The sequence below is a fragment of the Rhincodon typus genome, unplaced genomic scaffold (genome assembly GCF_021869965.1).
Source record: "Rhincodon typus isolate 14 unplaced genomic scaffold, sRhiTyp1.1 hic_rhity00002783, whole genome shotgun sequence".
In the NCBI taxonomy this organism is placed as follows: Eukaryota; Metazoa; Chordata; class Chondrichthyes; order Orectolobiformes; family Rhincodontidae; genus Rhincodon; species Rhincodon typus.
In genome coordinates this window covers 4,706-18,333 of record NW_025968421.1, presented here as the reverse complement: position 1 = coordinate 18,333, position 13,628 = coordinate 4,706, and the positions used below count along the sequence as shown (strand labels likewise).

At 41.4% G+C, this 13,628-nt stretch overlaps 1 protein-coding gene across 1 annotated transcript in view; it reads left to right on the top strand.

The window, feature by feature from the left end:
- Nucleotides 1-12,050, top strand: part of LOC109933173 (protein FAM149B1-like) — a 14,742-nt gene extending 2,692 nt beyond the window's left edge. Inside the window, exons 3-7 of the mRNA XM_048593404.1 lie at nucleotides 3,083-3,256; nucleotides 5,235-5,419; nucleotides 9,903-10,030; nucleotides 11,238-11,352; nucleotides 12,010-12,050. Coding sequence (XP_048449361.1) covers nucleotides 3,083-3,256; nucleotides 5,235-5,419; nucleotides 9,903-10,030; nucleotides 11,238-11,252 — 502 coding nt within the window. The 3' untranslated portion in view covers nucleotides 11,253-11,352; nucleotides 12,010-12,050. The remainder of the gene's footprint in view (nucleotides 1-3,082; nucleotides 3,257-5,234; nucleotides 5,420-9,902; nucleotides 10,031-11,237; nucleotides 11,353-12,009) is intronic.
- The last annotated feature ends 1,578 nt before the right edge of the window (nucleotides 12,051-13,628 follow it).

Here is a 13,628-nt window from a genome sequence, read left to right as displayed (position 1 = left end):
TGAGGAAGGGTCACCGGACCCGAAACGTTAACTCTGTTTTTTCCTTCACAGATGCTGCCGGACCTGCTGAGCTTTACCAGCAACCTCTGTTTTTGTTCTAGGAAAGCTTTACTATTTTTATGCTCCATTCCTTCTGAAGTAAAGGCCAAGATTCCATTTGCAATTCCAAGAATTTGCATACTAGCTTTTTGTGATTTACGAACAAGAACTTCCAAATCCGACTGTGCTGTTCTTACCTGCAACCTTCCCCATTCAAATAACCTCCAGCTCTTCTATTCTTTGCAATAGTGCATTACTTTTTTCTTGTAAAAGCCTTGTAAAATAGGGTATTTCCTTCTGGACAGAGAACATGAAAGGGGATCTAGTAGAGAACAAATGTTGAAAGGTTAGATCAAATGTTCGAAGTATGGCAGAGACCGATGATTATTACTGGAAAAACTAGTGTTTAGCCCCAGGAGGATGTTGTGGCTCAAACCATAAGATGATTTAAGATGAAACTTGTTAAGTACTTCCAACAGAAGTGGAAGACAACAGGATGATTGGATTAGAGTAAAGTTGCCATAGTTCCAGAGGACCATAATCCTACTCTCTCATCAGAGAACGATGACTGGTGGTTTAACTTGAGGGTCACCACATCTCAGACAAGTGGGGATGTTGAGAAAGAAAACCTTTCATGGTAACCTTAACTGGTGTGGAAATTGAACCTATGCTGTTAACATCACTATGTTGTAAACTAGCCATCCAGCCAACTGAGCTAACTGACCCCTTAATTTGAATTAGAGTAACCTGTTGCTGTCACTTTAGTGATGGCAGAATAGCTTGTACAGACCAAAAGGCTCTAATGTACAGCCTAATGAATAAAATCAATGACATCATCAAGGTTTGTCTTTTCTCAAATAAGTTCATGTAACTAGCACAAGAATGCAATTGGAATGTTGAGATCACCCTGGTGATATTATAACAAAGTTCTATCCTGTTTTCACCAGTTGCAGGCACACGTCCAAAGGAGTTTATCAGAAGCAGGAGTTTTGGTTCATTTTTCTGCTTCCCCAAGCTTGGGTAGTTCAGGGCAATGGCAGCAACTGGAAGACCATCCAGTATGCAATCAGCTAGCTGTAGTATTATTCAAGAAGAGTTTTGGAGATAAACCAGGAAACTACAGGCCAGTGAGTCTCACATCTGCGGTAGGGAGATTATTGGAAAAAGTACTGAGGGACAAATTGATCTCCACGTGGAGAAACTGGGATTAATCAAAGATAGTCAGCATGGCTTTGTCCAGAGAATATTATGTCTAATAAATTTGATTGAATTTTTTCCAAAAGTGATGAGATGTACTGATAAGGATAGTGTAGTTGATGTGGTCTACGTGGACCTCTATGAGGCTTTGACTTGGTCTCACATGGCAGACTGTTGAAGAAGCTAGTACCCCATAGGATCTGGAGCAATTTGTAAAATTGGATCCACAATTGGCTTAGTGGCAGGATTCAAAGGGGGTTTTTGTAACTAGAAGCCTGTGTCTAGTGGTGTACCATAGGGTTTGGTGCTGCGTCCCTTTTTGTTTGTAATATACATTAATGATCACTTTGGTGATATGATTAAAAAAGAGGAAAGCCTACCGGATGATATCGATGGCTGAACAGTTTATCAAATAAAACTTAATCCTGAAAAGTGTTTCAGAGATAGTAGGAACTGCAGATGCTAGAGAATCTGAGATAACAAGGTGCAGAGCTGGATGAACACAGCAGGCCAAGCAGCATCAGAGGAGCAGTAAAGCAGGGTCATTTCTGAAGAAGGTTCTAGGCCCGAAACGTCAGTTTTCCTGCACCTCTGATGCTGCTTGGACTGCTCTGCTCATCCAGCTCTGCACCTTGTTATCCCTGAAAAGTGTGATGTGCTGTTTTGGGAGAGCTAACAGGGCACGGGAGTACGCATGGAATAGTGAGACCCTCGGAACTCGAGAGGTTCAGAGGGACCTTGGTGTCCATATTTCCTTGAAGGCAATAGGAAAGGTAGAAAGTGATTAAGAAGACATAGGGCATATTTGCCTTTATTAGTAAAGACATTGTAATTAATAGCAAGGCAGTTATGATGTAACTGTATATAACGTTAATGAGACTGCAGCTGGATTACTTTGTGCAGTTCTGGTTGCCACACTGTAGGAAGATTGCACCCTCTCTGGTAGATAATTAGAGGAGATTCACAAGAATGTTAGGTGGGCTGGAGCGATTCAGCTATGAAGAGAGACTAGAATAGAATCCCTATAGTGTGGAAACGGGCCATTTGGCTCAACAAGTCCACACCAACCTTCCGAAGAGCATCCCACCCCCCATCCTAAACGTATAACCCTACCCTGCCTATCCCTGGACACTAGTCTGCCTATCCCTGGACACTATGGACAATTTAGCATGGCTAATCCAACTAATCATTGGACTGTGGAACACCCAGAGGAAATCCACACAGACACGGAGTTTGCACCAATTCCACACAGACAGTTGCCCAAAGGTGGAATTGAACCTGGAGCTATGAGGCAGCAGTGCTGACCACTGGGCCACTGTGCCACAAGATAAGCTGGGGTTGTTTCCCTTAGAAGAGGAGGCTAAGCGGGGATCTGATTGAGGTGTATGATATTATGAGGGGCATAGATATTGAATTGAGTTAGCTTTATTGTCACATAAGGTAGACAGGGAGAAACTTTCCCTTTAGCAGAGGGTCAATAACTAGACAGGCACAATTTTAAGCTAAGGGAATTGAAGAATTTTATTTTTTAAGCCAGAGGGTGGTGATTAGCTGGGACTAACTGCCTAAGGAAGCTGATAGAGGTGGGAATGCCATAGCATACAAGTGCTGGAAAATGGGGTTATAATAGATAGATGCCTGATGACTGGCACGGACATAATAGGCTAATGGGCCCTTCTCCATGTTGTAAAATCTCTCTGACTGTGATCCATTCTCGAAGCTTCCCAGTTGGCTTAGCTTTTTACTAACTGATTGTTAGAGCAGAGCAAGCAATATTTCATCCATTACACCATTCCCCTCACTTTGTTTCTGTTTTTCAACAGCATAGATTTATCTTTTCTTTCAGACTTTGTGTTCTTGGTAAGAAAGTGACCATCTCAGATCTTTCTCAATGCAAAGATGATGACTTTATGCAGAAGATTGCCACGTTTCCTGGGGAAGAAGATGAAGAGGCAGAGAACGGTGTGATTGTTACTGAAGGCATTGTTGAGGAATACCTAGCAGTTGATCACCGAGAGTTGTTAGTATCAAGGGAACACTTGTTGTTTAATAACCAATTGCATGACTTCTTGGATTGGCACTAACAAAACATTTGCTGTTTGGTGAGCTGCTAAAGCTTAATCTCTGTCCAGAGTCCTGATCACGAGCAACGCTTCTGATGAAAGTTGGGGCTCACTCTTCCATCTCTTCAACAACAGCTTCAGCTTGTATTTATGAGTAAATTTAATGTAGTGGATCATTCCATTACAGGGGAGTTGAGCAATGTTTTTAGTCAGAAGTTGTTGAGAGTCTGGAACTACTGCATATAAAAAGTACTTGGATATGCTGATGAAATGCTGTAATCTACAGGGTGACAGCACAAGAGCTGGGAACTGGAATTCGGTTAGACAGCACCTTTATGGCAAGCAGATGTAGTAAGCCAAATAAAAACCAAAGGAACTGGGGATGCTGTAAATCAGAGACAAAAATAGAAATTGCTGGAAGAGCTCAGCAGGTCTGGCAGCATCTGTGGAGAGAAATCAGAGTTAACATTTTAGGTCAAGTGACCCTTCAGAACTGTATATAGTGAGCCAAATAGATTAAATTTTCTTTTTAAGAGTACACATTTTTAAATCCGGCTTCTTGTCCCAGAAAATTACATTCCTCAGACTCTTGAGCTCATCCAAATTCTCTGTTCATATAAATACTTACTATAGTAATCAAATAGATTCCGGCTAAGGTCATTGGATAAGAATCAAAAATGAAAATCCTGTGTGATTTCACCAACTGCTCTATTCCCATTGCTGCCTGCACCATGTATCTCACTAATCTAAACACAGGTGCTGAGATTAGCTGATTTAGCCCAGGTAGGGATGCAGTGGTGTAGTGATAATGTTACTGGACTAATAATGCAAAACTCCAGGCAAATGTCCTGGGCACATGCATTCGGCATGTGTCCAGCCAGCGACGCCCACATCCCACAAATGAATAGAAAAAAAATCCCATCATGGTAGATAGTGGGGAAAAGAAAATATTTTGACACTGGTAAAATCCATATTTAGGCCTTTGGGCTGTAGGCTTTCCTGCTCCTCTGATGCCGCTTGGCCTGCTGTATTTCTCCAGCTCCACACTGTGTTATCTCTAACTCCAGCATCTGCAGTTCTTACTATCTCATCGTAGATAGTGGAATTTGAATTCAGCAACATTCTGAAATTTAAAAATTAGCCTGCAGTATAACTATTGTTAGTTGTCATAAAAATCCACTTGATACACTCCTGTCCTTTAGGAAAGCAAATCTGTCATCCCTAGCTGATCTGGACTACATGTGATTCCAGACATAGAATGATGTAGTCTCAACTACCTTCTGAAATCAATTCAGGATTGGTAATAACACTGGTCTGTTCAGTAATACCCAAATCGCATGAATGAATAAACAGAAGTGTACAGAAATCTAACTCTGATTCTCTTCTGTAGCCTCCAGCTTTTCCCACTGAAAAAAACAGGAATGTGCAGGGGATAAATGGTTTAAACAAAAACTAAAACTATTCTCTAATATCCAATTCAGTTAACAAAAGCAAGATAAGAGGTGAATGTGGTATAATTAGTGGTGTTAGTGGCAGACATTTCCAAATTATTCTGAAATCTAGTCATGCTTGTGTTTTAGACACCTGGTGGTCTATAGGTGCTTTGGTAGAAGTCAGGGTAAGTAAATAAAACAAAGAACTGTGGATGCTGAAGATCTGAAACAAAAACAGAAATTGCTGGAGAAACTCAACCGGTCTGGCATACTCGGTGAGGAGAAAGCAGACTTGACATTTCGAGTCCAGTGACGCTTCTTCGGCACTTCATCAAATGAAGAGTCTTTGGGTTTGAAACATTAACTCTTATTCCTACCTACAGATGTTGCCAGACCTGCTGACTTTTACCAGCAATTTCTGTTTTTGTATTAGGGTAAGTGAATTTTTTTCTTTGCAAGTTAATTTCCTCTGTTTAATATTTTGTGCCATACATCTACATAGGGAAGACGACTGTGAGAAGTTGGCTCCTACTTTGCAAAATGAAAGCAGACTGGGGCTACCTCCAGTGTCTCCGAGTCACTGCAGGAGAAATATAATCGTGGCAGAGCTCTTTGATGAGGTGTGGCTGGAAGTCCTGGGTTGCATGGAGGAGCTGATCCGGAAGCACTGGGAAGGGCATGTTTCAGGTATAATGGCAACTGAACTAGACATAAAACATTTTGAAAATTGAAAAAGGGATCAGGAATGTACTGCCTGGGTAGGTAGTTCAGGCAGGAAAACTCTCAACCTTTAAGAAATGCTCAAATGAGCACCTGAACTATCATAATGTTCAAAACCATGTCCAACCACTTTGAATGGGTGTCCACAATGACTAAGAACATTCCACTCACAAAAATGTGAGTTTGATGTGTGTCTGAGCCCAGAGTTTACCCAGCCATTCCCATGAATATGGGGGAGCTGCTGGCGGTCCTGCCCCACCAATGCAGCTATGTTGGCATCCATTCCTAGCCCACCAGATGTAACCTCTGCGAACACCTTCATTTTGGAAACCCCTGGTGAGTCTCCATGCTGTAGAGACTGGCTTCAACCTAGCTTGTCAGAGTCCATGTACTGTTCACATGTAAATAAAGGGTGATTTGGTGACTGGATACCGGCCTCGCTGCAGTTATTTCAGTTATCTTTAGTGATGGGAAACATGAGTTCTTGATGGACTTCCAAGAGGACATTATATCACATGGACACCAAATATCAGGGAATGGGTCTGGTCATTACTGGTATGAAAGATCTATGATTTTTAATTTTGCTGTGGTTGGTTCTCTCGCCTAGCCGGTTCATTAGTTCACATTGTTAGTGCGAACTAATGAACCAGCTCAGCGAGCAAACCAACCACAGCATCCACAACCTACTCAAGAACTACAAATCTACTCAAGAACCTTAGATTTTTAATTTTCAACATTCCTCTTCTCTCTTGGGGTTCTAATTCAACAAGCATTGCTCACCATCCAAGACACTTCTTACCAGTTCCGACATTTTATTCATTCACAGTGACACACACAACATAATTTCTTGCAAAGATCACAGAATCAAACTTGAGGCCCTTTGGCCCACTGCCAAAAATGTACTCCTACCTACACTAGTCCTGCTTTCCCGTAGTAGGCCTGTGGTTTTGAACATTACGATAGTTCAAGCGCTCATCTGAGCAGTTCTTAAAGGTTGAGAGTTTTCCTGCCTCAACTACCTACCCAGGCAGTACATTCCAGATCCCACCACCTTCTAGGTAGAAAAAGGATTTTCTCAAAATCTCTTCTAAACAAGTAGGTCATTGGGGTGGCTGGAACATGCATTTTACCCTTTTAAGGCATACACCTGCCTGGGAGAAATGTTTAAGCACTATGTCCAAGTTCTCCAAGTGTTCTTTATTGGTACCCGCTTATTAGCACATCATGCAGACAAATAGTAACCTGGGACAGACCTTGTAAAATGTTCTCCATCATCTCTGGAGGCTGATGAAAACCAAACTGGCAGTCTTGTGTATTGGTACAAACTCTTATGAGTATTAATTGTGCATCCTTCTGGGACTGCTCATCTAGTTGCAATTGCAGGTAGGTGTGACGTCTAGTTTTGTGAAAGACAGCCCCTCCACCAGTTTTTTGCATACAAGCCCGGATCCTGAAGAACATTTTAGCCATTTGGCCGAGACTTGGCTTTGTTTTGGGGTTTTGCTGTGGACTGAGCCAGGGTCCCTCTGCTCAGGATGTGCCCTGCATGAGGCTCTGCAATCGGCTACACTCAAATGGTCCGTGGAGCTCAGTTGGATGGGTGAGAGTGTCCACTTCCATTGGGATGCCTGTTATTCACATGTTCCACTTTGCATATTTTTTTAAAAACAAAGCCAGTTGCAGTTCCTGTTTGAAGGCCAGTTGGGCTTCAGCTAGTAGGCGTGTTTGCATGGTTACGTCATTAATCCCACATGCCAAATGGTCTCTCACCTCGTAACATCATCAAAAATCCCAACACTGGTTCCCCTGGTTCTCAAATGGCCGAATAAAACTGATAGGGTTTCAGAATTAGAGGAGCTTGGGATTGTAAGATGCCTTAACTAAATACGTCAACTCTTGAAAGATTTTAGTATCTGGTGCCTCAGGGAAAGTCAACCGAAAATGCTGTACGTCTGCAAGCAGTTGGAAGGATTACTCGTTGCTTTTCATCTGTTCCAATGTTATTTTGCCTGGAAAATATTAACACATTCTTTCCACTTGCGGGCCCAGTGTTTGAAGGCAGGATCGAACAAGTCCAACTTCGCAAGTAGCAGCATGACACCAGAAACACTTACCCCAACTCAAAGACAGCTGTTGTGAGCAAATTTTCTTCAGGAGAATACTGTTTTCTCTCTTGAAATAGCTGTGCAGAGGCTAGTATCCTGTCACGGTACGTTGTCTCTGACCAGCTAGCTTAGAGTCAGTCCTCAGAGTGAGCAATCTTTCCGAGACTCCTGCTTTAATCTGTCAGCTAGGGCTCCCTGATTTGCCAGGTTAACAGCAGCAATCAGAGATCTCATACTCAGTGAGATCCATCAAGTCAATCTTGTTCCAATCACTAAAACATCCTTCTGCCTGATACCAGTCTCGAGTTGAATCAGCATGCTTACAACCTTAGAACCCTGTCTGACCCTAAGCTGAGTTTATAAACCCCTATCCTTTCTAGTGCCAAGATCATCATCTTTCACTTTTGTAACATTCCCCCACCTTGATTTCTGTCTGAGTTAATCTGCTGCTTGAAACCTTTCTTATGCCTTTTTCACCTTCAGACTTAACCAATTCTAATGCCCTTTTCACTGACCTTTCATGAAATATTGAAATATCTACTTCATATTCCTTACTGATTCCCAACACCTCCAATTTTAAATTCTCATCCTCGTGTACAAATTCTTCCAGGACCTTCTTGCCCCATCTCTGTAAGTTTCAAGTTTCTCCATTATTAGAAGGCTCTGTGTATTTTGCATTCCTAAGATTCTGGCCTCTTAGGCATCCTTTCCCATCGCCTTGCCTTGGTCAATCGAGTGTTCTCAGCCTCTCACTCTGAAATTTCTTCATAATCACCTGAAATTTCCTGTCTTCCAAGCCCACCTCATTGACCCAACTCAGTCATCCCTCCTCAAATCATCTTTCTCAAGTCATGATAAACTTTTAACATAGTGTTCTTGAGAAACACATTTGATTATAATTATTTTTAAAGATGCTGTACCAATAAGAAAGAAAATGAGGAAGATTTAAATTATATAATGTCTGTTTTGGTTACTTATGGTTTAAACTAAAGGAAAGGAGTATTCCCAGAATTGCCTTCATATTAAATACAAACAATTGTAATAATTTGGATATAAATTAACCTATTAACAAAACTTTTAAATTTGATCTCCGGAAACATTAACTTAATTTCATCTGTGTATCTCTGCAGGAGTTGTGGGATATTTCTGAGTATTCTGGGTGGTGGCTCAGGGTTGAGTGCCTTTTTTTTAAATAAACTTTTAAGGCCAATATTACTTTATCAAATGTAACTTCACTGACCATCAATGGCAATCCTCCCTCCAAGACAGAGGCTCACTAGCAATGTTGGTGGACTGCATCGCCTGCATAAAATGTTGAGCTGCATTGGAAAATTAAATAACTAACATTAATACCTCTGTCCTACAGCTTGCCTGGTACATTCCATTTTGTGCAGCCATTCTTTAGCCATCCACTTTGCACTTGATTTTTGCCTGACTTCATATTGAGGACACCTTCTGCTGTGTTGTACGGTACTACTACAGTATTGTGTTGGATAGAGTTTGGCACTGTGAGCCATAGCAGCAGAGTTGTTTTTGACACAATCTGTAACATTGTACGTCAGCATATCCACCACTTTACCATTACCATCAAGCTGGTGAACGAACTCTGGTTTGATTGAAAACTGCAGGAGGACATGCCAGGAATAGCATCAAGCATACTGAAAATGAGGTGTCAGTCTTTTGAAGCTACAACACAGGCCTACTTGATATATGTCTGAAATCACATGGGGTCTAGGTCAAGCTTAAAGGAAGAAACTGTTCGTACTGGTAACAGGTTTGAAAGTCAGTGGACACTAATTAAGGTGATTAACAAAAGAAGACATGGTGGCATGAAGAAAGAGCTTTTTATGTAGTGAGTGGCATTCGAGGGCATTGGATGATCCTTTGGTGTGCAGGATTTGGGCAAAGGCAATATGACTGGTGTAGGCATGATGGGCTGAATGGGCCTCTTTCTGCACTGTAATGACTCTGTTATTCTAAGTGGTTAGGATCTGGAATGCACTGTCTGAGAAAGTGCTGGAGCCAGATTCCACGGAGACAAAAATAACTTTAAGAAGAGGCAATGGCACAATGGTGTTGTACTAAAAATAATCTGGAGACCCATGGTGAAATTTGAATTCAGTTAATAGGAATGGATTTCAAAGCACGTCTTATGGTGATCATGAAGCCTTGTTGATTGTCCTAAAACAAAAAAAAACCTCTGGCTGACTGATAACCTACATGCGACTCTAGTCCCGAAGCAATGAGATTGATTCTTTAGTGCCTTCTGAAGTGGCATTTCCAATATTATTATATTCAACCTTGATGATTAAGACTGATCTTTATGCAATCTGTGTGTTCTGCAGATGAAGAGAAGAGCACTGCCTCAGATGAAAGTGCAGGAATCGAGCCCAAAAATTTGTTCTTGCCTCTCGAACCGCAGCCATCGCAAGTTCAAGTGCCAGCTTTGAGCTCTTATTTAACAAAATCTCAGGTTAGTGTGGACATATGGACAGAATTAAAAGTACAATGCAGAGTGGAATTTAAATTTAATTATTAGTTAGGCCACAATTAAGGTACTGAACACAGTTGAGATAATCGCCCCACACCGATCTGGGAATGTGGGAAAATGTGAGATTATGCACTTCAGCAGAAAGAATAGAAGAGCTGAATGTTATTTGAATTAGGCTTATTGTCCCGTGTGCTCAAGTTACAAAAGAACAGTGCAGTGAAAAGTGTACAATACAGTATATTGGGCGTGTACTGAATGGAGTTTAGAAAAATGAGAGGCAGCCTTATTGAACCATATAGGATTCTTAGGGCTTGACAGAGTAGATGTTTAAAGGTTTTGTCCTCTAGTCGAATCTAGGACCAAAGGATATAATTGTAAAGTAAGGAATTGCCCATTTAAGACAGGGATGAGAAGGAATTTCTTCTCTAAGTATAGTAGAAGTCTTTCCCGCAGCAAGCTGTTGAGGGTAAGCTGTTACGTATGTGCAAGGCTGAGATAGAAGGAATCAAAGATTATGAGGAAAAGACAGGAAAGTGGAGTTGAGAATTATCAGTTCAGCCATGATCTTATTGAATGGTGGTGCAGACTCATTGGGCCAAATGGCCTACTTCTGCTCCTCCATCGTATGGTCGTACAGAATAGAAGTGACATTGCAGAAATAGGTGGAAATCCGGAATTAGAGCTAAGGGAGGAACTCAAGAAAATTACAACTACCAGGGAATCGGTACTGTGCAAATTGTTGGGGCTGTGGGCAAACAAGTGTCCAGGTCCTGATGCAAATCAACATAGGGCCTTAAAATTTTTGCATTAGCTTTAATTTTCCATAGTTTCCTGGATTCAATGAATGTTCCATTTGAACAATAAATATGAAATGAAATTCCTTTATTCAAAAAGAGAGAGAGAGACAAAAAGCAAGACCAGCCAGTTAGCTTAACATCTGTCATAAGGAATATGTTTGAAGCTGCATGGTACTAAGGTAGAGTCAACATAGTTTTATGAAAGGGAAAGTATGTTTAATCATGCTTACTGAAATTCTCTGAGGAAGTCACATGCAGTCCTCGGATTTCCAGGAACCAATTAATAAGATGTTATGTGAATGTTATTGCAGAAGATTAAAGCTCATTGTATAGGGGAAAGCATATTGACATGCCTAGATAACAGGAAGTAGGTGTAATTTGTTCTTTTCCAGGTTGGCAAGGTGTAACCAGTGGTGTGCTTTTTACAATTTATATAAATGACTTGGATGAAGGGACAGAGGCATGGTTGTAAATTTTAACAAGGATGACATAAAGAAAGATAGAAAAGTAAGTTGTGAAGAAGACATTTCATAGCTATAAAGTGATATATGTTGGTTAATTGAATGGATAAATAAATGCCAAATGGAATGTAATGTGGGAAAATGCTGAAATTATCCACTTCTGTGGGAACACACTGAAAAGGAAGCATGTTATCTAAATTGTGAGAGATTGTAGAACTGAGATGCAGAGGGATTTGGGTTTCTTGTTGCATTAATTGCAAACTGTTAGTATGTAGGTACAGAAAGTAATTAAGAAAACTAATAGAATCTTACAATTTTGAGGTAATTGAATACAAAAATGGGCCTGCTTCAGTTGTACAGGGTTATACAGGTAAGATTACTTCTACAATCTCATGTTTACAATGTTGCTCACCTTCTTGAAGGAAGGTTGTAACTGAACTGGAAGCAGTTCAGAGAAGCTTAATGGATTCATGCCTGAAATTGATAGACTGTCCTCTGACAAAATGTTGGACAGGCGAGGCTTGCATCTTCTGGAGTTCAGATGCGTAAAATGTAACTTGATTGAAACATGTGAGATCCTGAGGTGGCTTGGCAGGGTGGAAATGAAAAGAACATTTTCTCTTATAGGAATATCTAGTCACTGTTTTATTAATATGGTGTTGCCCATTTAAGACAAAGATAAGGAGGATTTTTTGTCTCAAAGGGTTGTGATACTTTGGAACTCTCTTCAAAAGTGATGGAAGCAGAGATACATGAGCCCTGAGCTGACCGACCAGTTACAACTGCGCTGCCACCAGCGCCAGATGCACCAACATTGGAGTTGCCATTCTTCAAGCACCATCTGTTTGTCCCTGAGCCCACCATCTGACAGGCTGCTGATGCCGGGTCCCGTGCTGGATCCACACTTGCCTCACAACCAGGAGGCCCTGACTCTGTTGCTGCCACTGCCCCGCTGACAACCAGAAGACCCTGGCTCCAGGCGTACAACAGCCAGGAGCTGCTGCCACCACCACGCCGACAACGAGGAGTGCCTGTTTCAGGCCTACAGCAACCAGGAGTCCCTGGCTCCATTGCCATCGCCACCTCAACAAAGCCTGGAGTCCCTGTACCGGGTCCACCACAACCAGGAGTCCTTGGCTACACTACCAGGCCAGGCCACCGCCTTGCCAAGAGTCCCACTCCGCTGCTCCTCTTGGTGATGTCACCCACCCTCCCACTGCCGACAGGAAGAAGATGAATAAAAAGTAACAATGAAGTAACAGAGAAGCTTGATGAAGGGAATGCAATGGATGTTGACTGTGTGAATAGTTTTAAAAAGTGATTTACAAAGTATGACATAGAAGTCTGGTAAACAACAATTTAAGGCTATTGGAATGGTGTCAATGTAAGCTTGGATAATTAATGGGGCTTAAGGACAGAAAAGAGGAGTAAAAAGGAGACAATACATAAGGAGTTTTCAGACTGAAGGGAAGTAGATGTGTTTTCTGAGGGTCAATGCAGGGACTACATTTTTTTGATTATATGAATCACTTGAATATTGGATTTTAAAATTTCAGGGGCCCAAATCTTCTCATCAGGATTGGAAATCCTATTTCTGATCCTGATGGAACAAAGGAAATGTAGTTTGAGAGTTCTCCGTTATAAAGTCTGTATATTTTATTTGTCTATAGTTTTAACTGTGGACTGAGATGGGAAACTTACTATTTTAAAAATCAAGGATTGTTGACGGATTGCTACACTTTTTTTTAAAGCAAGTTACCTGCCATTCTTTACACAGCTGTTTGTTCAGGCAGTAGGGGAAGTTACAGTTGCAGAAGAGCTGGAACCAAGGGATCTGTATTGGTGGAGTTTCAGCTAGCAACAAGTAACTGATTGGTCTATGGACTAGTGATCAGTTGTCGATGATAAAGGCCTTCTGCCTTCCGACAGCTATGTGATTGACTCCCAGATAACTGAACAGCTTGAGTATGTAAAAAATACAGAGAGAAGCTATTAGATCTCCGTAAGGCCAAGAGCCTTGTCTTCTGTCTGCTCTGAAAATCACCTGGAGCCTGAAGAAATCTAGGTTATTTTTTCCGTTAGCAGTTGCTAAAAGATGTAGATATTAATCAGTAAGCCAGCGAACCAGACATTTTACTTGCAAAAATAAAAGTAGTTGAAGAAGAAGGATCAGAAGTCAAAACCACCCTCTCAGTGAACCCTGTAAACAGGACTATTGATCTGCCTTCCCTGTCTTTCCTTCTGCCTGTAATACCCATGTTTGTGATTTTAGGCTGTGTCTGTTTGTATGTAAAGTCACCATTGTCCTACTGGATCATAGGG